Source organism: Falco biarmicus, chromosome 7, assembly GCF_023638135.1.
Source record: "Falco biarmicus isolate bFalBia1 chromosome 7, bFalBia1.pri, whole genome shotgun sequence".
Taxonomy (NCBI): Eukaryota; Metazoa; Chordata; class Aves; order Falconiformes; family Falconidae; genus Falco; species Falco biarmicus.
The window spans coordinates 51,065,514-51,091,969 of NC_079294.1; the positions used below are offsets into that span (position 1 = coordinate 51,065,514).

A 26,456-nucleotide genomic window follows, 5' to 3' on the forward strand; every position below is an offset into this window, starting at 1 on the left:
TATTATAGCAGTCATTTCAATGTATCTAGTTTGTATGCCAACTGGAAATACAAACCATTTTTCTGTTGAGCTTTGTCATAATGTCCCGTGCAAGTGTGAAAAATGCCTGGTAAGGAGTGGAAATAAAAAAAAAGAGAAAGTTAGTCACGAGATACATTAAAGATAAGATCGATACGGAGTAGCCAGACACATTAACAGTACAGTATTCTGTAGGGCACTGCCAGCACTTCGCATTGCAAGGCGCTCTACGTATAATAGCTGTTTACCTAAAACTGCACTAAGTATGCTTTACAATAAAAAACTCTGGTTTTAGTCTCCATCCCCAGTCTTTGAAGCAAGTAAACTGACTTTCCCATCATGTACCTCTTCGCCAAAAAGAAAAAAGTCTGCTGAAGAGAGCGCTGCATGCACTAATACTTACCCACCCACCCCCAACTGCACTGCGCACTGTAACTAGAAAACCACGGAAAGGTTTGGGGATGGCATGCCTGGGAATTCACATTCAGGCTAGCTTGCTTTCTGTTCTCCAAAAGTTTTGCTCCTGGGCTATCTATAATGTTTATTTATGCTTCCAACATCCCTATTAAAAAAGAAAAAAAAAAATCATCAGCAAATCTCAGCATCTCAGACTTCAATGTATAAAGGAGCAAAAAAACCTCTGCAGCAGAAGAAAATCTGCAACTCTCCAGAAGAAGGGAAAGCAAGATTTTAGGCTACCTGGAGACATCAACAACCCGAGGACAGCTCCAGAATGTAAAAAACTGTAAACGTTTCCCCTCTCATTGTGTTTGGAATATATCCAGAGAGACACTCATTTAATGCAAATAAATCACAACAAATAAATGAAATGACTTCTGATCACAGGAATATAGAATAACATGATTGTGTCATTTCCCACAAGTTCAACATTTGGTAGAAAGACGACTAAATCATTACTTGTTGAATGCCCGTACCAGCTGCAATTTTTAATACTTTCTTCACTAATCATGTGACAATTTTTTTAAAAAAAATCACATAGCAAAGTCGTTTGGAGTGAGCACACACTACTGTACATGTCATGACCCACAGGAGTTAAATCGCAGGACATGCCATGAAAGAGCAAGTCAACTATCTGGAGAAATTACTGAAGATAGGTGCTTTCTATACAGAGAATACTGCTGTCCACCACTGGTATTAGCTGCTCATGTTCACACTTCCACTATCTGCTGCAAGAATCATAACGACACTGTGCAAATCAGGTCCAGCACTACCCCAGATGCACCACAATGCAACTAAGTCCACTCTAGCTATACTGTACAACCATCATCCTGCAATCAGAAGAAAAACGCTTGTCTGGCATGGCATCAGTCATGTTATTTTAAAGTAACGATCTCTTCAGTTTCTAGTTAATTTGTTGGCTGCATGATCTGAATTAAGTATGCGTTTGGAGGACTTTTAAAAGGTATCCCACCAATACATGCGGAAGGGCTTTTAGATGATTAGGTACAGGAACAACATATAAGAACAAGTCTGCCTTATCTGAATAAATTAATCTTAATGTAACTGCCTTTTGCTATCATCTTATCGTCTTGTCCACACTCCTTGTCATAGCGTTAAGATCCTCCCCCCACCTCTCTGAGATGACAAGAGTGATTCATGGTAAGATAGACTGGAGCTGAGCCACGCTTCCTTCCGATTCTCCTTCCTTATGCTCTCATAAATAGGGATCTCATGTTTTTAGCATAAAATTCATTTACAGGAAAACAGATTGCAAGTCTATAGATAGCATTACAAGCCTTCTTCCTCCTCTAACATCAGCTTATGGCAGTCAGTCTGTGCTGGTGTTCCAGGTTAACAAACAAATCTTCAGTCTCATCCGCACAGCACCCTTTAAGTAGTAACCTGAAGGCTCCTTGACACAGTAGCTTGTTATTCTGAAAGTAAAGAATCTGGAATCCAATTTCCTGCACAAAGCATTGCTCTAAAATTACTTCTATTCCTGTCCAAAAGCACTGCAATTTAAGTAGCGAGGCACAGAAGTCTAAAGCAACTGTTTGCTACAGTAACAGCAAACTGCTCTTAACACCGGTTTAGAACACAATTCCAGACACTACCAGAATACAAGAAATGCTGGATTTTACAGCAGCTCTCTGAATACAACAAGAGTGGTGACTCAGGAGCACAGTTAGGACTTCAGGTCCCAGATCAGGTCAGAAAGCCCAGCAGATCATGAAACACGCCTCCATAGTAGCAGCTCAAGAAACACACCTAAGCATAATGCACATCACTTACCTCTTCCACATTTATGCTGGATTTTGCACTTGTCTCCAAAAATTTGATTCCATAATCAATTGCTAACTAGAAGAGAGGTTAAAGTTTTTCAGTGTTTTTGAAGTTCCTTTGTAAAAGAAACATTTTACATCGGTTCATAACAGAATTAATGCTGTATACTGTAGCAATTTTCAAAAACAAACCCATCGAGTTACTGGACAATTAGGCAAACCATTAGAACAGGTCATACCCTCATGTGAACCTCAAAATCAACAGAGATTAATTTCTTACAAAAAGACTTAATTAGGACCTAAAAGAACAGTAAGTTAGAATCTTCATTGATACAGATTTACAGACACAGATAACTACCATCATCTCGTAAATGGTGTTACAAGCAACTACACTACTTAGCTGTGTACATAACAGATTATATAGTATTCTTACTTGCTTGTTTCTTCTGCAGAACAACTAGTTACTTCAGCTTTAATAACAGTACTTATGAAAAGAGCAAGTAACCACCATGGTGAAACAAGTACAATAAGGTCAAACTATATACAAAGCTTTATACTGAGATGTAGAATATCTCACGCTCGCTATAGCAAAGGTCAGTGTTCTTTACAGGATCTTCCCTTCAAGACAATAGTGCCATTAGGTTTACTGAAACCTGAAGACAGTCAAGTGTTATTTAAAAATCAAAAAACCCAAGCCTGGCATCCTATAATATATAGAAGTATCTAAAACAAGAGGTTTGAGGCCCATTACCTCTCATGTGCTTAAAACACACCAAACCCCCAGCAGCGAAAATCCTAAGAAAAGCAGGCTCTTAATTAAGTTGATTCACCAAAGCTTACCTTCTCCCCTTTTTCTTTTGAAACTTGTCTTTTTTCATTCATATCACATTTGTTACCCAGGATCATTCTTTCCACATCTGAAGAGGCATGCTGAAAGAAGAAAAAGTAATCTCTCGCAAACAAAGTGCATCATTATTTAAAAGAGGTTACGTGTCAAACTCATCTACAAATGAGTATTTTCTTTTTTAAAACTTGTCTACTGTTAATGCATTGCTGGCAAGGAGACTGACTTTCGAAACAAGCAATTTAATATTTAAACCAGGTTGGAATAAATACTCCTAGATTAAATTTGCCGGAGTATTATTACAGATCAAAACAGTACTATGAGCTCTGTACCAGGCTGCTCACACACACAGGCATTCAGTTGTTCTGGAAATGTAACAGTACACACTTCCAAGTGGTGCATGGACACCTAGGGTATTGGGCTGGAGTATCATTATGTGATACATTTGCATTTTTAAAACAGGTTATTAACAAAATACTTTTAAATAATCAATACTTTAATAATCAATTCAGCAAGAGAACTTTCTAGCCCAGTCACTATTGAATCAAATTGGTCACTAATACGGAATTTTGTTTAAGAGCCAAAGAACAATACTAAAGAAATACTAAAGAAAAGCCCACGGATTCTATGTTTAAGGGAAAACAACGAGTAAGATTCTGTTATCTAACTACAGCTTCACTAAAATTAAGGTTTCTTCTCTAACTTCACAATGACCTATCCCTACTTGACAGCACATCCCACTAAATAGCTTACAGTAAGTCAGCAGGAAGGAAGCTTACCCAAGACCAAATGAAAAGGTCAGAAACCTCTAGTCGGACACACACACAACACAGTTAACAACTGAAATGAGACAGATTTGTCATCATCTCAGTGAAAGGTAGACACCCTGAGATCTTGCTCCTTCCCATTCCTTAGACACACCCAAAAGCAAAAAAGAATACAAGCCATATAGTAAGAGCAGTTTTGACATACTTTATGCTTACTTTCTACCTTCTACCCCTAGATGAACAAGAATGAATATTCTCATCATCAATAATCACTGTTGCATTCACTGCACGGTCTAACTTGGCTACTATGGCTACTATATGTTGGCTACTAAAATGAAAGCAAACAATTACTTATTATTTGTCCCAGGGAAATCATAAGATGGAACAAGTAAGAAGTACTTTCCAAAGCGCCTACCTCCTCTATGTTTCTTATCCAGTTTTTTATGTTGTCAAAAGACTTCTCATTTGTGATGTCATACACCAGCATAATTCCCTAAATAAAAGTAAGAAAATCTCATTAGATGAGCTAGCACTACTGGTTGAGTTTCAACATACGTTGTTGGTTTGAGTATACTTGCAAGAAATTCAACATACAACTTACACACCTAGAATCCTTTCTCAAAGCATTATGCCATTGCTGAGAATTTACCCAAAATTTTACTGTTTAACAACTTTTGGCACTGTTAAGAGGTCAAACACACCTCCTATATGAAGTTTTAAATTATTAGGCTACAGTCAGGAAAAGTTTAGAAATTCTACTACAACAGCAACCAAGACACTACTGTTAAAGCAAAATTTAGAAGCAGCAGCTTTAAGCAGTCAAAGATGACAAACCTGTGAGATCCAGTCTGCTGGGGCCAGTAGATACTTACAGCAAAGCTGGCACTAGGTGCTCTCCCAGAAGCTTTAGCTCTTTCAGACAGTTAGGTACGTATACTAGTGTGAGCTCTCAACAATTAGCAAAGCATGGGAAACCACACAACAGCTGCATTAAGGACAGATTGCCAGGTTCACCTCCATTCCTTATTGCCTTTCCAGTCATTCCTCGGAGGACAAAGAAAAGTCCTTGGCCGTGGACTGGGAGGTGGGGAGAAGACCATGTCACTGCCATAACCTGTTTAAATACTAGAAAGCTCTAACACAGAGCCACAACCATTACTATTTCTCCCCATCTGTATTCCGTAATAGTGAAATTACTTGGACCCACAGCCAGCCTATGAATGTTACCAATCTGTTCATACAAAGCAGTTAGAACACGCAGCAGCAGCAATAGCTAGTCATCAGCAAGAAATTAAGTGTCCCAACATAAAGTACCTCCAATCACAGCATTAAGAATGCATTACAAGCAGTTGTAACACAAAGAGTACAGGCTCCAAGTCAGTTAATTGACCCCAAGTCATTCTTAATGGAGGAAAAGGTAACAGTAGCTTTAATAAGTGACTGTGCTTCTAGCCCAGATTCTGCATTCTCTACTGTCTGGAAAAGCAATTCAGTCAAATCACTTTTAATATTAAAATAATTCATTACCTATTTTCAGACATTTCAAATGTTTAAAGAGGTTGATTGCATTAAAAAAAACCCTGCCTGATTACAGCTGGGCAGCTTAACTTACTATAATCTGCCAAAATTTTAATTAAAGAAGACAATAGGACTTGAAGTTTCATCACAAAGACAGGACTAGACAAAGTACCAGCAGGTTTAAAAAAAGAAAAACAGAGAAAACACCACAAAACAAAAAAAACCCAAAACCAACAGTTGTGGCATCTCACGCCACAATTACCTACTCCTCCAGCTGAAGACTTAACATGATATAACCTCAGGAGCAGCAAACCAGTTACACTAGTTGTGCCTAGCTTTTTGTGAAGTGAGAGCACTCACCATGGCTCCTCTGTAGTAAGCCGTTGTGATCGTGCGGAATCTCTCCTGGCCTGCTGTATCCCTAAAATTCAGTGAAAACAAGTATTTGTTGGAGGTGATCTTTACAACCTTCTGTACTTAGACGTGTCTTGTTAAACAGAGTAACAACATATTGATACTCCCTCATTAAGAAAAAATACTTTTTCTGTATTTGCACAAGTTTCTCCAGCCCTCAACACCTTCCTCACCCCCAAGCGATCCTACTTACATCAGTGGTTATAGCAGCACCATAAATACGGCACAAAAGCATTTAAATTTTCATGCAAGCAATAACACTCATTACTACACAGCCTTCCCTAGAATAACTAAGAGAGGCAGCTCTGATGCATCCCAGTCCTGCTCGAAACAAAACCCAAAACATGCCGCAGTAGAGTATTTCAGGATAGTGCATTTTCACGTACAGTTAGCATTAAAATCCACCACTACACGTTCGGGTGCTGGTATTTTATCCTAGATGACTTCAAAGCAGTACCTGTGAGTGAACAGGAGGACCAAAGTGTTTGGCTACTAGTCACACCTAGGGTTGCTGAACCTCAAAGGCCTGACAAAACCTAGCTTTCTGCCTTAAATTCCACAGAAAATTTGTACCCACCACTCCTGGCACTTTGCTTCCTCAGTCACAAGAACTGTGGCTCACATGCAAGTATCACAACTATCTTTGCTAGAACTTGAGAAATCAGCAGGAATCCTACATTCACCAGGAGCATTTTAAGAGTTTGGCATGTGTAATAAATAATGCTACTCCAAAACTACTCATCTGCTGCTATCAGGAGGCTCGGTCTCTGCTAACCCACCAGGCAAGCAGTGGGAGTACTATCACTAACCTGTGCCTCTGAGTAAAATTAGACATCAAAGTACCAGAGAACATCACATTTTATTAGATTGCACATTTTAGTTTACAGCTATGGAGTTAATGCTTCTCTTCCCCATGGAATAGCTAAATGCACATTTAAGAGGACAGCTTTTGATAAAATGGGAAGTTGCTCTCATGTTGCATTTGAACGGGCCGTTTCCTGTGCTACTAAAGCAGAACCACCCCAAGAGCAAGCCAGAAGCACGCATAAACTTCATGGGCAGCCAATGAATAAAAGGTATGAAACTTCTGGCACACCCAGGCTCAAAAGCTATAAAGTATTCCTGCTCAAAGATAATTCAATACTCACTGAAAACTTCAAATTACTTTGGAATACTTACCATATTTGTAGCTTGATTTTCTTTCCATCTAATTCTATTGTTCTGATCTTAAAGTCGATTCCTGCCAGAGAAAGAGATACTCTTAAGTTTTGCAATAAATGAAAAGGAAGTGTTCAGTTTCCTTTTGACAATTCGGTAAGAGCAAACTTAGGTAAAAGAATTACTCCAAAGCTGTCATTTCTTCCAAACACTAGGGAGCACTGAGGATGCACAAAGGTTTTCAGCTGCATCCAACATGTGACGGATAAATTATTCTGCACAATGAAAACTGACCCAATCTGGACTCACTGCCAGAGTTAGTCAAAATTACGAGGAAGATTTCATCTCAAAATTCTTCCATTTTACACCAATAAAGTCATTGGTTTGAATGTATATTTTTCTCAGCTTTTGAGTAGCCCCTGCAGTTCAAGTCAACTCCCTAGAAACTGCTGGCTCCAAGGAAAAATATACATACTATGACCCCTTTAGTTCCTTCCCAAAGCTGGCATCTGATTTTGATAATCGGACATCACAGTAAATGGTAAAGCATCACAGGAGATAAAAGCTATACAGATAATTACTGAAAGTGGCTGAAGTAGATAATGCATGTGACTTTTTCAACAGTGTTTAGGAGTAGTAAGATTTGCTAGAAAGCTCCAAAATGTATCAAGAAAACACTTCTTTCCTCCCCTTACACTCCCTCAGGGTACCCCACCAGTTTCTGAGATTGATTCTGAACACAGATGTTAAACCGGGGCAGGGGGGCGGGGGGGGGGGAGGAGAAAAAAAATTAATTCAGAAGGGCTTAATAATGTCTTTTAAGGTTTAAAGGGATCAAATGGACCTATGAATCAAAGCCAAGATTTCCAGACTAGCCTTTTCCCTGGACTACATGAACTTCCACGTCTCTGAAGCTATACTATAATATAACTCAAATTGAGAGTGCTCGAGTCCCACATTTTTTAATCCCAGGACAGCCACCCCCGTGTACTCCCGCAACTAATCTGCTTTGAAACCAATGGCCTATTTTTTCTTCACTGAATCTTAAACAGTTACTTAATATTTAGTCAGTTTGTAAAAGATTGGGGGTGGATGGGTAGGTTCTTTTATTTTTTTAATCTCTTCTGATTAATTTAAGTGACAATTATCAAGAGCATCTGAACTGGATGGACGAACGCTGATTCTAGCTTTAAGAATTCATCTATCACTTAAACAGGAAGCTACGGGATGTTTTTAATATACTACAGTAGCATTTGAATATGAAATATGGACATTCATTAACTATTTGATTTCATTCTTCTCACATGCAAAATTAATATTTTAATATACCAAAAATACCAAGTTTCAGCTACTTAATCTCGATGTGCTATGGATACATAGTTTAGCCCATTAGAATACAAATTAAGAGCAGAAATATCACACCAGCACTTCTAACAGCATATGAAATTAATTGCATGAATTTAAAATACTATGACTACTGCTACAATTAAAATTTCCCAAGATTCACTACTGGATTTACAGGCAAAAAGACACTTCCATTAATTCGTATTCTTCTAAAAATGACACAAGAATGATGTGTACTTTTAAAAAATCCTTATTATCTGTAACAGAAGTTTGGCAAGTGTTTCCATTTTACATTCGATATGATTTTGTGTCTCCCTTGTTGGAAAGATTTTTCTCCTAACTACGTGCAACCTGCTGCAATCACAGGTAATTGTATTCAGGTCTGAAAACAAATAACCTTTGATCTGCATAGATTTTCTCTTGGCCTCAAAGGTCATGAAGCATGAACACAATCCCCTTTCCGGAAAAATTCGTATCATGGACAACCAGTTTTAAAAGCTCCTTTGTGTCTAGGCCTGAAGTCTTAGAATTAAGTTCAACAACTACGGGGAAAACTAGGTTGGGAGCCTACTGTGGCTCCAAGAGAATTCTGTATGTGTTGTCACCGGCTGAAGCCGAGACCCACCAGCAGGAACAGGGACAGACCCCCACGGGACGGTTTTCTGAGGCAGCAAGCTCACGCTGCGGCCAGCTATGTGTGCACACCAACTCACGCCTTGCACCGACGGGTTTCTCGTGGTTAGTCATTCCTCTCACAGCGCCAAAATGACTGATGCAACCATTCTTTTGATCACTTGTAAAACTCGGGATCTACACAAAAAATAGCTTTGCAGAACTTCAGGTTTCTAGTAGGAACCTCACCAAAATTTTTGAATAAAGATGAACTTCAAAGCTGAAAGAGGAATATGAAAGGGAAGGCCCCAAGCGCCTCTGTTATGATACTAAGAAGTTTAACACATGCAGCTGCGACTTTTCTGAGACTAAAATGGACTAGAAACTGGCGCTGCTTTTGTTCTTTCGCTTCGGCGCCAGGAAGCGGTGAGCTGCAAACGTTGGTAGCACAAGCAGGGTGACACGGCTACCGCTTCCTGCCAGGCACGGGCACCGCCACGTACCGACTGTCTAGGGTGCAGTTAAATTGAAATTACGCCATGTAAAACATTAATGACTATAGCATTTCAAAAGTAATTATTGACAGAAAGCTCCCCTTGTCAATGAATTCTTATTTTGCACAGTCACACACTGGGATACAGGAGTTTGAAAAGGTACTTGGCTCCAACAAAAAAGGGTCATTTGCAAATCAGAAAGCTTGAGTGCAAAGTATCACATGGCTTTCACGGTTTTAAAACGCCACATGTGACACTGTTCTTTCCAGTAGGGAAAAAAAGGCCCAGAAACATTTGATGTCCATCCAAAGATAAGTTTTGGAAGCTTTTAGGAAATACAGACCCAGATTAATTCTTAGAATAGAACGGCTAACAGGAAAATTGCTTTTAACTGCTACAGCAGAGCTGCCACACAAACGTCTGAGACACAGCTGTCCACCTAGCAACTCGGTACGTATTAGATAGTGAAATAAAAACATCTGTTGCAGGAATCACACACTTGCAGCCTGCAAGGATGAGGCTGAGACCCAGACTGTGCATTGGTTAGGACTGTAATTGCTTTCATCTCCCTTGCAGCACCGGGGAAAAAGCAGCTGAGAGTTTCTTGTCCTTCAAACCCCTTTTCAGATCCTTGCTAACTATAGGCCAGGGATGCACCTTCCCTCCTCACTTTACTGAGTGTTTTCTCCCATAGGTCCCAACCAAACTCTGCCAAAGAATACACTGAGCGGAGAAATCTGCACACCAAGAAAAAAGGCAGTGCCACTAGCGCACACAGACTTGCACAAGACCCCATGAGAGCTCATGCTGCCCTATTTACCTGGGAGCACTACGCAAAGCCAAGAAAGCCCACCAGCTCGGGCACACCCCTGCCCAACAGCACAAAGCCAAGCAGCAGAGGCCAGGGAGGCTGGCCCCACCTGGGCCTCTTCCGATTTAAGCCAAGAAGTCATGTTCATCTCATACACCAAAAGCTCTTCTGCTACTACTACTTCTTCTTCTACTGCTCCGCTCCCTAGCTACACATTCCTGCTTGTTCCTGCCAGCTGAGGCAGATTTTACCCATAATTATGCTGTAATGCAATCATTTTCAAGAGACATTTGGAAATGTTCCAGAGAGCTGCATTACAATACTAAATATACAGGCCTGCCCAGCTGTGCATGCTAAGTAGTTCCTTTTCCAGCTTTAGTACCAATGGTTTTCCACTACAAACCGTAACAAAACCAGCCTGACAATTCTTACAGGAACGGAAGAACAAACTGAACAGAGGTGCTGAAACACTTTATTTTGCTACTTCAGTTTTTTGAACAGCAGCTTACTCTCAAGGCATCGCTGTTACTCTTTTGTTCTCCCCTCACCCATGATTTTACTCCCGTAGCCACCGGCACCAGCGTCTCAGGTTCTTCAGTGTGACAGAATCAGTTTCAGTGAGGCCTCCGCTACAACTCTTCCCTACACAGTACCCGGGTTTGGACTTACAGATTGCCTTGTTTCTTCTTTGAAACCAGCTTTCTGCTACAGAAAATGCTGCGGCACAAAGACACCAAACCGAAGTGTTCCAGCTGGAGCACAACTGTACCAGCAACCGCTTCCTGAAGGCAAAGGTTTCGCTGGCCTTCAGTCTGCTCAGCAAGAGGGTACTGCGAGGGCCACGTTCTCAAATAATACAAGTAGTGAAAGACAGAAAAGACAGACCTGCATGTTAATGTTAAAAAAATGACAACCGTTGAGTACCCACTGTCAAGCAAATATTACAGTTCCTAATATTTAGCTGTAGTGCACAGTTAACCAGTATTGTAAGTTAATTTTTCATGTGGTTCAACGTTAGCTTGCAGCAGCTGGACCTTACATATAAGAATGCTGTATGAACAGATGACAATTCCTGTTGATTTTAACTCGTTGATTTAACAGGTTTCTCATTTCACTAAGTTCATGGAGTCGGTACATTTGATAACATTCTTCTGGTGCAGCTGTGGCAAAAAATCAGCCAGGAAATTACCCCTTTCAGATGCAAATAAGTGCCAATCTCTGACACCATACACTAGCCTGTATAACTTCCACAGTAGAGTATTTTTCCATCTCTGTCAAAGTAATACTTTATTTAAAAAAAGAAAAAAAGAAAAAAAAAAGTACTAAATGTACTACCATTTTAAATGGTCTAGTTGTTTTTTTGGTTGCTTTCTTTTTTTTTTCAATATATAAGCCAAGGTAATTTTAAAAGGTGATTAAACACCAAAAACTGGCAAAGAAGCTGCGAGAAAGTAATACCTGATTTGCTTGCTAGAAAGGGTCTCATTTCAGACCCATTTAACAAAGAATGTAAAAGATGCACCACAGTATCAGATCTTGCTTATCAAACTAAAAATTAAGAGATTGTTTGGTATGACCTCCAGGTAATAAAACCTCCACCCTCAAAGAAGTTATCTTCCTACTTATCTAAATCTTACCTTAGCCTTTTGAAGTAAGAATGGAAGAAGTAAAATCAAATGGAAACAAAAGGTTTTTCCAATGGTATTTCCTGATAAACAGAAACTTTGCAACACTTATCACCATTGCACACAGATCACAATAAAAAGGAATTAATTACAAGATGGGGAAAGGAGTCAAGGTACAGAGTCTCGGTACCCTTTGGAGCAACACAGCACCAGAACAACTGGAATTTACACATCAGTTCAATCCTGACGTGTTTATATGTGGGGTTGTAGGGGGGTTGATTTTTTTCAGTGGACAGAGCTGGAGAGGGAGAAAAATTTCTACCTTCTTTACTGCAAGACATAACATGCAAGAGACTTCAAGATACACAGAAGGAAAGGAAAACATTTTCCTGCAGTCACTCGAGAGTTTGAGCTGACTTAAAAGCAACCTAGAAATGAGCAAGCAGATTTGTAACCTACCTTCAAAAAAAGGAAGTGAGGAGAGACACACGACTGAAAAAAATCAATGTGCTTCACCTTCAGTTTGCAGAATTCTGGGAGAGAATTACTCGGAAAATACTTCTCCCTGCAGGCCTCGCTTCTTGTGCACAGCAAGTGACTAAGCTGCACAGAGGAACATCACTAGCAAGCAGTGACTTACAGTAACTTGCATAGTATAGCTGCAACCGTCGGCATCACCCTGCTGAGGCTCCAAAGGCTGGGTTTGAATTTGAGAGAGCCGCCCCTGTAATCTCCAAGATACTGCAGCAGTACATGTTTCAGACCCAGCTTCTGCTAGTGCATTTGCTTTTCACTGTATTTTGAAGAGCTGTAAGCAACAGGTACTGAAGGACACACCTCGCTCACCAAAAAATGGACACACAGATATCCACACCGATGACACACATGAGCTTTGTGTGGACACACATGAACAGAGCTGGTAAGTTTCAGCACCTTCCATGCAGATTCCAAGCACAGAAAGACCAACAGGACAACACTCTCCCAGAAACCTGTTCTTGTCCATATGCATCCAACAGCTGAGGGATGTCAATTTGTTCCCACTGATTTTCTCCACAAGCTTAGTCAGCGGTTACTAGTTTTTTATTCTCAGCAGCAGATATTGCAGGATTTGGATTAAATATACAATTATTTTTTGAATGTGTTTTTAAGGGAATATTGTCTTGCACTACATCAGTACACTGTCTCCATCCATAAAGGCAGATAAATGAAGCCTCAGAAATTTGCTTTTGTATTAGATCTTCCTTGAAGGTTTTCAGTAAACATTAAGAAATGACCAAGTAGGAAAAAAGATCAGTGTAAAAGGCAGGGTGGGGAACACTTGCAACACACCAGTGTGTCATACAGCCTCATGCAAAAGAACAAAGTCTAATCATTTTGAACTTGAACGTTTGGCTTTAGTCCCTAGTAACATCTGCAAGGCATTTTCAGATGATCTCAGCAATGTCTTGTATCACTATGTAAATTAAAGACACAGTAGTCTTTTATTGCGACCATTCAAAAATACAGCAGATTAACATGAAGCCACACAGCAGGGTGAAGTCAACACTTTTAAATAAGTTGTAAGATTTTACAATCACACACAAGCACAACCTGTTTTATTCATCCTTTCACAACTTAATGAGACAAAGCTGTATTCTATTCCTTTTGGACAGCCCATAACTACTAAATTCAGAGTGGGCTGAAGAGGCTCCTTCAGGTTAACTGGCCTTTCTTCATCTTACTATTCATCCATACAAGTAATCTAATACCCGCATCTACACAGCGATACACAAGCAGCATCTTGCACCTTGAAAAGATACAGTAAAGGTTCTTAAAGTTTAAACACACTACACTGGTGAAATAAATACCTGCAAATGGCTGAAGTTGGTAAGCCAACGAAGAACACAAGTGCCATGTGTGTATGTAACATCAGGCAGTTTCCTGTGCACAAGACCTTGAAACCTGCTACCAAGATCAGACCAATACTGACAATGCTAAGCAAGCTGCCACCTCCTGCAGCACACGGCTCCTCAGCTACAGTACAGCTACCACGCTGAGCTTCCCTTCTTAAAATAAACTACTTACTATTTAAAAGACAACAAGCAGTTCGGAATACAACTTATAATCATCGGAATTATAGTGAACTCTGCTCTGCCCTGGTGAGGCCACAGCTGGAGCACCATGTCCAGTGCTGGGCTTCCCAGTTCGAGAGACTGGGAATTGCTGGAGAGGGGCCAGTGGAGGGCCATGAAGATGAGGGAATGGAGCATCTCCCTGATGAGGAAGGGCTGAGGCAGCCGGGCCTGCCCAGCCTGGAGAAGGCCGAGAGGGATCTTACCGACGTCTACAAGTATCTTCAGGGCAAGAGTCAGGCGGCTGGGGCCAGGCTCTGTTCAGTGGTGCCCAGCGGCAGGGCAGGGGGCAGCGGGCACAAACTGGGACACAGGCAGCTCCATCTGAACGTGAGGAAGAACTTCTCTACTCCGAGGGTGACAGAGCCCTGGCACAGGCTGCCTGGAGAGGTCGTGGTGTCTCCTTCTCTGGAGACATTCAAACCCACCTGGACGTGACCCTGTGCAGCCGGCTCTGGGTGACCCTGCTGTAGCAGGGCGTTGGGCTAGATGGTCTCCAGAGCCCCCTTCCAACCCCAACCAGCCTGTGAATTAGACCAACCTACACCTTGAAACATTCAGGTTTTTGACAGCTTGATAACCTATGGTGTAATCTGACTGTCCTACTAAGAGTTGAACCCAGTGCTCTTCAGCCACTTGTTCGTAACTGTGCTCCTATGAGTTCTGCCGTCACCACCGTGCATTACAGTGCTTCAGTCACAACAGCAGAACCTGCAAAGTGAAATTTTCTTTTCAGCATTCTGAAATCAGAATTTACAGATTGCTTTGAGCAGCCTCTGAATCGCATGATTTTAAACACAAAAAATACTCAATCCAGATGTAAAGACGATAAAATAACACTTAATACTGCTTGACATGAGTGAAGTTACCAACTGTCACAACAGCCCAACTTCAAAAGTGCTGGGTCCCTGCTGAATGTCTTTTAGCATTTACAACCCAGGTACTACAGCTCTACAAAAGTGCACAGAAATTAAGCTATGTTTACCTCTCACTCTATTTTGAATGTAAAATAAGCTACATTTGGTGGTCACTCAGTTTAATCTAAAAAAATTTTGAAATAGATTAAACTTGCACTACTGATACAGACAGCAAAGTTTGTTTATTTTAAGGATTATTTATAGACTGACTGTCTCTAAGAGGAATGCACTAACTTAGCTGTTTCAAGAACATATTCCTTCTAGGCCAACGTGCAACCGGAGAGCAGCAAATGTTAAAATCAGCCAACAGACTGGAGCTGAGGCTACAGTTTCACAGCTAGCTGAACTAACCAGGGTAGGTGCTGCCGCTAAAGAGTCATGACAAAATGCTTTTCTCTCTTGACTAGGTTAGCTTTCCTCTGTGTGAGTTCCACAATTCCGCTTACCACCAGCTGTAACGACAACTGACGGCGTAACTTCAAGAACAGGTACACGCGGTCACAGCTCTCCTCCTCTGAGGAGCAGAGCACAGGCTCTGTTGAACTGACCATTAAATGACAGCCCCAGATAACACAGACCAGAAGGTGGCCCACAGGCAGCGTGCAGGCAGCTCCAGTGTGGATCCCCCACACCAGGACGTCATTGGAGCAGCCGCAGCTCAACGCCAGTACCCAGCTGCTCTGTACTTCCCACCAGCTACGGCTAGATACAGAACAGCAATGGCTGCAGCGCTCTGCCAATGACCCAGCCCCATACTCACTCAACCTGTCATGAATGGGAGACTTGTGCACGTCATCTACTTTGAAGCTCTTCTTTCCCTCAGGTCTAGGATATGCAGCGTATGGCTTTCTACTGCACATGGAAAACACAAAAATAAGCTTTGCCACATGTTTTAATGGGTAAGAACACCAGATTTTCTCATTTAGAAAGTGGCTTAGGAATACAAATAATTACTCTTTCAGAAGCCCAGTGCTTAATACGAGATGACACGTGATTAGTCCTTATCAAACACATCATTTAGTGGGTAAGACCAAAAAAAGATAAATATTGAAAATGGAATCCCCCAGAACAGGAAAAGATGATCCTGAATCTCCTGCCTGTAAGTCAGATGTGTTTGTAGATGTAGAAAACATAGAAGATGCTGTCTTTAACCATGATAACTCTAACTGAATACTGACTGCTGTCAGAAAGAAACCCCAAAACCAAAAAAACCCAAAACACATCATCCAACAGTTAGCATCTTAAGCATCCAAAAGGTCGATAAAATGCCTTATTAAAAATTCCTATGTAACCAATGCTACCTTGCCACCACGATTTAAAGTTCATTGTTCACTTTTCACATACTACACTTCAGCTGCGATGATGAGAACAGGCCAAAAGGTTAGGTTTGGTTCTGCTCAGTATTTTTTGGTCCAGGTGAACCTAAATGACTGTCTGGTGAGAAATGAAGATGTCACTTCTTTTTTAAAAAGTCTATTGAAACTTTCAGGGCTACCACTTGATCTGGATGTCTATACTGAACTGGTTACTCAGAGTGAAGAAACAAAGGCCTTGGGGGCCATACCACTGGCTGTTCACAACGGGAGAGCTGCCACGTGAAAAGCAAACATACAGAGGGTCCCGAGATTCACAAAGCAAAGAAAGAGTTGGTAAGTTGTTGATTGCTCAGAGGTAAAAACCCCTTGCACAGTAGCAACAACACACTCTGTGTATTTTGTTCCAGCAGTACCCACGGTAGGTACTGCACACGTACTCCACCAGCTGCAGATTTAAGACAGGTATGGAAGACTCGATGGGAGCAGTTAGTATGTACAGTTAAACACTGTGCTATAGCCCAACAAGCGGGACTGCCAAGCACCTCCTTGAGAAATTCAGGGATACCACGATAGAGGCAGAGAAAAAAAAAAGTTGAATTGGATAATGTTAGACAGAGCAGGCATCAATTACACATGACCACTATAAAGACAGAAGTGATTAAGAGATGAGCAATGATGAAATTTTTTAATCTTTTACAGGAATGCAGGAATACCCCACTCATTAAGCAGATGAGACTTCAGAGGGCATGGGCCTGCTAAAATTGGAAAGAAACGTACATCGAATATGTATACCAGCAACATAAAACAAGCATAAAAATGAAAAAAAAAAAAAAAAAAAAAAAAAGCATATATCAGCAATGGCAGTAAGAGACAGCTTTGTAACTGGTGACTCTGGCCAAAAGGATCTTGATTATCTACGAAGTTCAGAGTATCTCATCCAGGAAGAATTATCTTTGTTAGGGTAAATCATCTAATCTAGGAATTTCAGTTAAGAATCTGAAATACAGTCACGTTTTAGAAACAGGAGTGTAAGGTACCTAGTGAGACAGCAAAATCATGCCAGAAGTCAAAGCAGAAGGTTTATACTTATTGAAGTTATTTTTAAAGATAGCGCTCTCAACAGACTTTGGGAACATCATTTTTATCGGAGGCTTTTTTAAGCCCATGTTTTTACATGGATGTAAATATGTGAGTTTGGGTTTTTGTTTTTTTTGTTTTGTTTGGGAAGCAAAGGACGTTAAGGGAAGAAGGGCTGCTTTATTTGACTTCTTATGTGAATGATGAAATAGGCCTTTTTTGAAAGGCTTTTTACTACCTAAATTAACAGGCAAAACTTATTCATGAAGGCCATACTCAGTATGTAACAGTTTTCCTACATTATGCAAGGTTCTTTTCATGGCCACTCCACCTCTTTTTTGTGCACTGCATATTCTAAGTACTCCTCCCTAGCCACTTCTGCTAAGCCAGGGACATTCTCCCAGCCAGCAGTTACTCTCACTTACTGTATCTTCCTCCTGCCTTCCACGCCTGGGTTGACACAGATACCTTATTTCAGCTTTAATCCCATCAGAAGTCACAACATACAGACAAGGTATTTTGTCTCAGCAAAGGAAATCTATTTATCTCTGGGAAATGAAAGAAAGTGGGGTGGGGTGGGCGTGAGCAGGGTATGTGTTCCCTGGCTAGCAGCCACTTCAGCTTTGCCCAATTTCTTAAACTCACCCTGTTCCTCCTGAGCTCCAGATTCGGTGCCAGACTCCTGTTAGTGACCAGTCTGCTTTATGCATTCTTAGATGCTGCCACACACCTACAAAAACGCCACTAACTTCAGCATCAGGGTGGTTGTTTTTTTCCTCTCTGGTGCCCAAAGCAGTAGTCTGCACAGCAGCAGCAAACCAAATACAAATCATCTTAAACTTGGTCAACTGTTCACTCTCCCCAGCAGAAGAGAAGTCTTATGAAACATGCAGCACTTTAGCTGCCTTTAAAACTATGTATGATCTGATCAAAAGTGTCATAGCTTGCATTTAAGAGGAAAGCTGACTGCAAACCACAAGATTAAACTGATAATACACGCAATTACTGGTCAAAACCCCTTTAAGACACACTGAATTACATGGCACTGCAACTCGTGTGGGGACAGGAAGCTGCTGACTTTAGTTTTGAGTTGCAAGTCCAGCAACTAAAAGCCTCTGGATCAACTCTGCTTGTACAACAGTCTTAAACAGTGCAACTCCATTGCAGTTACTATTATTCATAGTTTATTCACATTAGAAAAGGATCAGATCTATTTACTGTATCCATGGTCAGCTTGATGGACTGGGCACTTAAGCTACCATAACATCCAATTAAAAATAAAAAGCAATATAATATCATTTGAATTACAAACACACACCTACTTTCTACCACAAAACCTGAAATAAAGCATCCCTACAAATACTGCATGTATTCTTTGTATTCTTCATCACCTGTTATGCATTTCAATTAAATTCTGAATTAAGTCAGTTCAAAATGTTGCAGAATGGCTAGGAAATGCTCCCAAAAAAGTAAATTAAAAATTCTCAAACAAAAGCTATGTGTCTTTAATACCTCTCCCAAAGCCTGTATTAATCAATCAATACATTTGTTCCCACATTCATTCAACGTTTGCCTGTGTTAGCTCCGCACTCGAACCAAGGCAAAAAGCAGCTCTAAGCTGCCCTCCTGTCACTCAAACCACCAGATAACACATAACCAAGATAGACCTCCATCTGCCAGTTGGGAACAGGCACAGACCAGTTAGACATCTGCCACACTCCTGAAGAATAACACGCAGCAAGAAAGCTGCAACAGCATTTTTAATAAAAGCCAAGCAATTTCACTTTACATTGCTGGCCTGTTGCAGAATACAGTAGGGTAATGCAGTCTCACTGGCAGACAAAAATCAAAGCCTACGACGTCTTCAGTTACCAGCGAGGCATTAATATCGAATTTAAGGTCACAAGAGACAAAAACTCTAATGCTCTTAATCTATGATGTTTCCAACTACGACAATTTCTGACCACCACCAGGAGAACATCTTGCTGACCACCCACCAGATACTTGAAAACATAATCACTCTTCCAGTTTGACGTTTACCCCCATTACCCCCATCTTCACTATTCCCATATGGACCCTCTGACGACCTCCTCGCACTGTCCTGAAGAGTCCCACGTCCCAGACCCCACAAACCTTGAACGTGCACTTCCATTCTGCAGATATGAGTAACGGCACCACCTGAGACACACTAGTCTCAGTCACTTCAAAGTCTTACTTACAATTCATTTATTATAACAGCCATTAATAAAGTACTACTGACAACGCCTTCCTGACTCTTCCCTCCCTTTGCTCATCCATCACTGATGTGTGTTTTCTTCTACAGCTCCTACCATCTGGTGAAGCCCAAAAGCAATTGACTGAATGAGGATCGGGAATGCTGAAGCATAATGGGAGGGTGGGAAAAAACCCAACAAACACACAACCAATCTTTTGTCTACGTACAAGGAACCATGGGGACAAAGAGTAGAAATACTCTGTGAGGAAATAATTTTGACTTGAGTAGGCTAAAACAATTTCCATTACACATTACAGACATGGAAATTTCACTGCAAAAGGGAAGTTGATAATTTTGCTTGTCAAAGGTTTTTCATCAAAGTGTTCAAAGGTCAGCGTACACGTGCTTGATTGCCGGAGGAGTGTCCCATTTTGCAAGATGCAGGCTAAGGAAAAGTTACTTCTGTAAAATCAACAAATTGTTTCAACCCTCAGATACAGTACTATCTGGTGTGGGCAACTTCCTGCCAAACGCTGAGAGCGTCTTGAATTAAAAAAAAAAGAAATGCAACAGATTCTATGTCAGTCAGCAAGTCTTTGTATTAAGTCAAAAATGCTATCAGCTAAAAGATATAACTTTATTCCCACAGAAACCAGTTTAAACAAAAAGTTGAAAGGAATGCAAAGAATAAGCCTTATTATTTGGAATGATACATGCAATCCAGTTTTACCGGGCAGCACAACTTGAACAGCAAGTTAAGACACTTAGAGACTGCTAAATTAATGCTTCCTATTCTCGTACACCGCTCTGAAACTACAAGCAAAATACACACGAGATACTCCCAAGATAAGTTTTGCTTTAGGAGCTGTTGAAGTGTGAAAAAGAGCTGACTCAACTGCATTCTACTTTCCATATAGAACTGTGCAAAAGCAGAAGTTCCAACTCAGGAAGCAAACTAAACAACATAACTTTACATAATCCACTCCCATTGTAAAAAAAAGTTTTATCCCGTGCTAACAGTGAAAAGCTGATCCTCACCGGGGCCCACAGCAGCATTACGACTTGTGAGCCCTTCCAGTGATTTTCCAAACGGAGCTAAAGAGCCCCCCATGAAACACCGGACGGTGCAGAAGGCCAAGGCCTGCCTTGCCTAAAGCTGGGAAGGCAGTCTGTGACGGCACGGACCGGGAACGCATCGCTTGGAGCGGCCAAGAGGACCACCCGGCAGAAAGGCTGCTGGCTCACCTCTCGCAATGGACAGCAGGCTCTGCTGGAGGTATGACTACGTCAGGCAGCCAAGACACAGACACAGAGACTCTAGCACGAAGAACCGCCCAAAAAAGAACTTTAAAAGTCTGGTAAGTTATACATATACGTGCACTGCACTTTTATCCTGCTTTCTATGCAACCCCTGGCCACAGGACACCTGACTGGAAGAACTTACTGTTTGAATCGGTACAGCCGTCACCGCAGCGTGACCAAAGCCTCCAGGAGAAACAGGAAGGGACCGTTCACAGACCTTGGAGCAATCCACAAGGCAGTAGCATCACAGGAGCATTTTGCATAACAGCAAAAGAGAAGGGTATCTGCAAAGCATGGCAGAAGCATGCCGTGCAAGATGACCAAGTAACTACAATTCGTTATTGACTCGTTTCTATGATACGAACATTGAGGCCAAGTAAAACAAATATTTTATAGTAAAGCAGTATTTCCACATCCTCCCCCTACTTCCTTTTTTTTTCCTTTTGGAAAGTGTGTCCATCACTCTAGTAACTGAAGTGTCATGGTTTAACCCCGGTTAAACTACTAAACAACAGAAATAGGGAATTATAAGAAAGGTATCTGGTGCTTAGACAGCATGTGGGCCCTTTCATCACAGCAATAAAGTTTGCTTTAATTTCTGGATGTAGACTCTAAGAAAAAAAGTTAAAACAGTTTAAAGTTTAACCTCATATAGTTAAGAAAAACCTCTAAATGACTCCCCTCATTCACAAATAGCATTTACATATGTAAGATTAAACAATAACATTTGACATTCACACACCTCAAGCACGTGCCTTCTCAGACTTCAAGCTAAACCAACTCCAATCTCGTTAGGAGAGAGACGGACCAGAGGAGAACTAGGGCATCACTATGGGCACATAATATCGCGTGCACTAATTAAAATCTTTGTGAACTGACAGACACTGTAACAGTAAGTACCATCACATTGCAGATCCCACTTTTTGGAGAACATACAAACAAACCAGCCTGGCAGCTTATACTTCAGGAAGGTTCAGTGTGTTTGGTTAGGGATGCTAATCTGGAGACCTTAAAACTTCAACAAGCAGGAGGGCCTGTTTGGGAAAAGCACTGCAACCCTGCGGCTCCCTCCACACCGTGGCTGGCTATGCTTTATCAGTCAAGCAAAAAAAAAAAAAAAAAAAAAAAAAAAATCAGAACTGTTAAGAGTGGAATGCTCCTAAGCTCATTAGATGTATTAGTTATGATTGTAAAACTGACCACCACGCACTCATAAAGCGAGTGCATCAAGAACAGATTCAATCTACGTGATTGACCTAGAAGTAATACAAGCAATCCATGAGGAAGCCTGAAAAAAAAAAAAAGAAAACACCAAAGCCCAAGCCTTTTTATTTAAGCATACATCAGCACTTTATGAACAGTTTCACTTTTCCCTGCATTGTCAACTTTCCTGCTTGTAGGTCCTTCGCAAAAAAAAAAAAATAAAAGGGACTGGACGGAAAAAATTACAAGGAGGGAAATATAACTGTGCAATCATGAATACAACCTATAAAACCAGAATTATGCCTCAGTTATTAGTAGTAAGTTTCTTCAAGCTGAAGAGCGTTGAAAACAAGACCCTTGTGAAAGCAAGTATAAAGGAAAGGAGTGAGAGCAAACGCAACATTTGCTGAATAAGGTAAGAAAAAACAGCACCACATCCATAATCCCCCAGCCTTCAAAGTGACTGAGTAAAAGAAGTACCAAGGGGCTAAGCAGTTCAAGAAACATCAAGAAAATGGCTGGAAGACGGGCGCACCCATTGACGTTAGCTATCTTTCTAGGAGCATAAAGAAGTATTTTATATTTGGCATGGTCCCAACGTAGGGTGGGTTTCTGTGGTTGGTTTTTTTTTAAAAAAACTATACAGGAATTATTAATGTTTATGAAGCCTTTACCAGAGATGCAGCAAAATTGACCTTTTTAGGTAAAATGCTGCTCAGGCCTCGATGAGCCGGTGTTACTGATACAGCATCTCTGAAGGGGGTTGCAGGGGGAAAGGAACGCGCCGGTTCAGACTTCGGGAAGGCAGTTCTGAGCTGCAGTGATCCCACTCCCACAGCGCGAGCCCCCCGGGCCGCAGCCACCTGGACAAACCCGCAATTCCCACCCGCGCCCAGCACAGCAGGGCGGCCGGGTCACACCTCGCCCACCACACCCTCACACCCGGCCCCTTCCAGAGAAGGCTCCGCTCACTCCCTTGGCACTGCCCTTCCAAGCCAGCCTTACTGCTGTCCCCTCTCCAAGCAGCACCGCTGAGGGCCCCCCCACCCCACCCCAGCCCCGGCTGGCTGGCCTCCCAGTCCGGCACGTCCCAGTGCAGAACTGGGAATGCAGATCTGGGAAATGAGGCCCCCGCGGAGCCCAGCACAGCGCCCAGCACCGAGCCCAGCACCAAACCCTGTGCCCAGCACCGCGCCCCGCACCGCCGCTCCAAGGCGGCGTTTCTGACAGCGCCGCAGGCGGCGGCGCGCTGGGGTGCGCGACACCCCCGGCCCCCCGGAGCGGCTGGCGGAGCCGCGGGACGCCCCGGCCGCCTCCCCGGTGTCGCCGGGCCCGAGTGCTGCCGGGCGGCCCCTCCGCCCCGGGGCGAAGAAGCCGCTGCCCGGGAGGGCCGGGCCAGCCCCCCGGCCACGGGCACAGGCGCCGGGGCGAGCGGCCACCCGCAGAGCTACAGCCCGGGGCCGCCGGGCACCGCCGCCGCGCAGCCCCGCGGGAGCCGCCGTTCTCCATCCAGCGGCCCGGCCCGCTCCCGGCCCCGCGCACGGAGGGGCCGGCGAGACAGCGGGAGGGCCGCGCACCGCCGCGGCCCCGGCCCCGGCCCCGACCGCCGCGGGCCGCTCCCGGCCGCGCCCCGCCGGCCCCGCTGCCGCCGCCCGGCCCCGCCGCCGCGGGGCGAACCCTTCCCCACGCGGCCTGCCCGCACCGGGCCCCGCCGCCGACACCAGGAGCGGGGCGGCCGCTCCCCGCGGGGCCCGCGCAACGGCGGCAGGGCTCCGGCTGGGCGCCGGCAGGGCTCCCGCCCGCTGCCGCCAGGCGCGGCCCCGGCCCGGCCGGAGGGCCCCGGCCAGGAACCCCCCGGGCCGCAGGGCGGCGGCCGCCGCGGCGCCTCACCGATCGTGGAGATGAAGGTGGTGTTGAAGGCGTCCTCGCTGAAGCGGAAGAGCAGGCAGGTCTTGCCCACACCCGAGTCCCCGATCAGCAGCAGCTTGAACAGATAGTCGTACGTCTTCGCCATCTTCCCTCGGCCTGGGGCTCGCCGCCGCAGCAGGGGGGGCGGCCGGGGGGGCGGGCAGGCCCCGCCCAGCGCCCACGCACGGCAGCCGCCGCGCCCCGCCCCGCGGCCCGACGGGAGCTGTAGGCGGCCGGGAGCCCGCACTGCCAGCCCCGCACTGGGAGAGCGGCCCCGGGAGCCCCCACTGCCAGCCCCGCACTGGGAGAGCGGCCCCGGGAGCCCCCACTGCCAGCCCGCCCCGGGAGCCCCGCACGGGCAGCCCGCCCCGGGAGAGCGGTCCTGGGAGCTCCGCACTGCCAGCCGGCCCCGGGAGCCCCGCACAGGTCGGGCAGCCCCGCCAGCCCCGCACGGGCAGCCCCGCCGCCCCGCGCCTGCCCGCCCCCTCCCCTCCGTGCGGCCGCAGATGCGACCGTTGCGGCGCGGCCCTGAAACCCGCGGGGGCCGCGGGGCCTGACCCCGCACGTCCCCGGCGCTCCAGGGGCCGCGGGGCCGGGACACGGCGGGGGGACACTGACCCCCTCGGGCGGCAGCCACTGTCCCCCAGCAGCCGCATGGCCTCGTCCTGCGCGGCGCTGGGTCCAGGGTGCTGCGGGATGCAGCTCCATCTGTAAACGGCCGCGGGCGTCTTTACCAGCGCGAGCAACGCCGGGAGGCTGCGGGTCACCAGCAGGCACAGGTGGAACGTGACCGCGTGTGGCCTCACGTGTGGGCCTGGTGAGCGAGGGACAGACCTGTGCCCACCAGAGGAATGACTTCCACGCCGTCGAGAGCGGCGCTAAAGCCATGGGTGCTGCAGAGCGACACGTGGCCGCCGCACAGCGCTGCCGCCAGCGCCCCTGTCCCCTCCCGCTGATGATGACAATGGCCTCCTGGCGCGGCCGCCTCCGTACGGCTCCGTTACTCCGTGTTCCCCATGGGGTGTCATGAGGCGCTATAAAAATAAACAGCATTACTGAAACGCTCCGCGGTGACAGTGAAGAGTTATTGCTTTAATTTACTTTCAAAACTGTAGCCTTTAGACAAGCTAAAAACAGAAATCTCTGTAAATCACTCCAGCAGTTCTCGCCCACCTCTTCGGAAAACAAAGGAAAACAGCCGTTTCCTGCCAGCCATTCCCGAAGGGACCAAGGGACTGCCATCCTGCAGGGCTGAACCGCCACCTCCCTTCCCCAGCCCCCCGGGGCCGGTGCGGGGACAGAGACAGGGACAGCCCTAAGGCACCCGCGGCCAGGCCCCCTCCTGCCCATCACCTGCGCCCTGCAGCCTCGGGGGCCCCGCCATAGCCCCAGGGGTCCAAGCACCCTCTGAGCAGGATCAGGGGTGCAAACATGATTTGACCCCCCAGCAGCAGCCCAGGGAGACCGGCTGGTGTCTCCCACCTGCAGCCAAATCCCTTGGTTATAGCGCAGCCCAAAACTGTAACAGGTCCTTTCTTGGGGTTTATTTGCTGTTAATTTGGCAAATAGACACACCGAGTTCTATACGGAATCAAACAAAATTAACTTTGAATACTAAAGCTCTGCCACATGTGGTTAGCCTCCGTACTCTAAGCACACCAAAAAACCACTCCATGACATTAACCTACACTTTGACGGGGTGAAATGGGGCTAAACTAGCCTGGCTACTGCTGTATTTGTGCAAAGTATCCTGAGGGATCACGGCAAACAAACACCTTCGGCCATTATAAACCAGGAAAAACCAAAAGCTGTGTTGCTCCTAGTTAATTTCCAAAGATTCCAAATCTTCCTCATTAAGGGTCTCAGTTTGGTGGTGCTCCTGGCCAATATGTAACAAACCATCAATAAGCCGATGCCAGGTCTGATGTAAATCTCTGTACAAGGTGAATTTGTAAGAGCTCACCATGAGTGCTTATCTAACTGCTAGCTAATTGTACCAAAATCTAGTTTTATATCATAGGTGCTGTGTTGTGATTAAAGTAAAAATTTAATTGTTTGTTTGACTGAGACCTCTGGGAGACCAGGGTATCCATCATCTGGCAAAGCACAGTAAAGGCAGCAAAACAAGAAGGGGGGAATTGCCAATGTATTTTTTTTTTACACACCTGGAGACCTCTGCCCAGTTCAGGTTGGAATCTGGAAATGTGGCTGCTTGGTTCACTTTTGTACTACAGAATTAGCAGTTGGGCTGTTTAGATGTTAAGATGGGTTGTTACAGTCACTAATTAGGAGATTTAAGTTTGTAAAAGATAATGGCAACCTGGCACTGAAGCAGTCAAACCAAATTGTTTAATGATTTCAGACTAGCATGAATAATCAGATTATAGAAAATTGCAAATGAAAAACTAATCTCTGAAACATTTCCCTGTATCTGTATTTTCAGAGGTGGGAGTTGCCATGTACTGTAATCATGGCCATACTGAAGATTACTACACAATCATATTTCAGCACTGACGAGAGTAATTCGGGGGTTAATATTCACTCTTGAGTTTTATGGAA

At 44.2% G+C, this 26,456-nt stretch overlaps 1 protein-coding gene across 5 annotated transcripts in view; it reads right to left on the reverse strand.

The window, feature by feature from the left end:
* RAB8B (RAB8B, member RAS oncogene family) overlaps positions 1-24,053 on the reverse strand; it is a 31,339-nt gene extending 7,286 nt beyond the window's left edge. For 3 of the 5 annotated variants that reach the window (XM_056345779.1, XM_056345780.1, XM_056345778.1), the window contains exons 1-7: positions 23,880-24,053; positions 6,984-7,044; positions 5,751-5,811; positions 4,288-4,365; positions 3,102-3,191; positions 2,272-2,337; positions 56-106 (exon numbers count right to left, since the gene is read on the reverse strand). In XM_056345779.1, the coding sequence (XP_056201754.1) occupies positions 56-106; positions 2,272-2,337; positions 3,102-3,191; positions 4,288-4,365; positions 5,751-5,811; positions 6,984-7,044; positions 23,880-24,003 (531 nt within the window). In that variant the 5' untranslated portion in view covers positions 24,004-24,053. The remainder of the gene's footprint in view (positions 1-55; positions 107-2,271; positions 2,338-3,101; positions 3,192-4,287; positions 4,366-5,750; positions 5,812-6,983; positions 7,045-23,879) is intronic. The other 2 variants (XR_008822961.1, XM_056345777.1) reach the window with 1 other exon arrangement.
* Between the last annotated feature and the right edge of the window lie 2,403 nt (positions 24,054-26,456).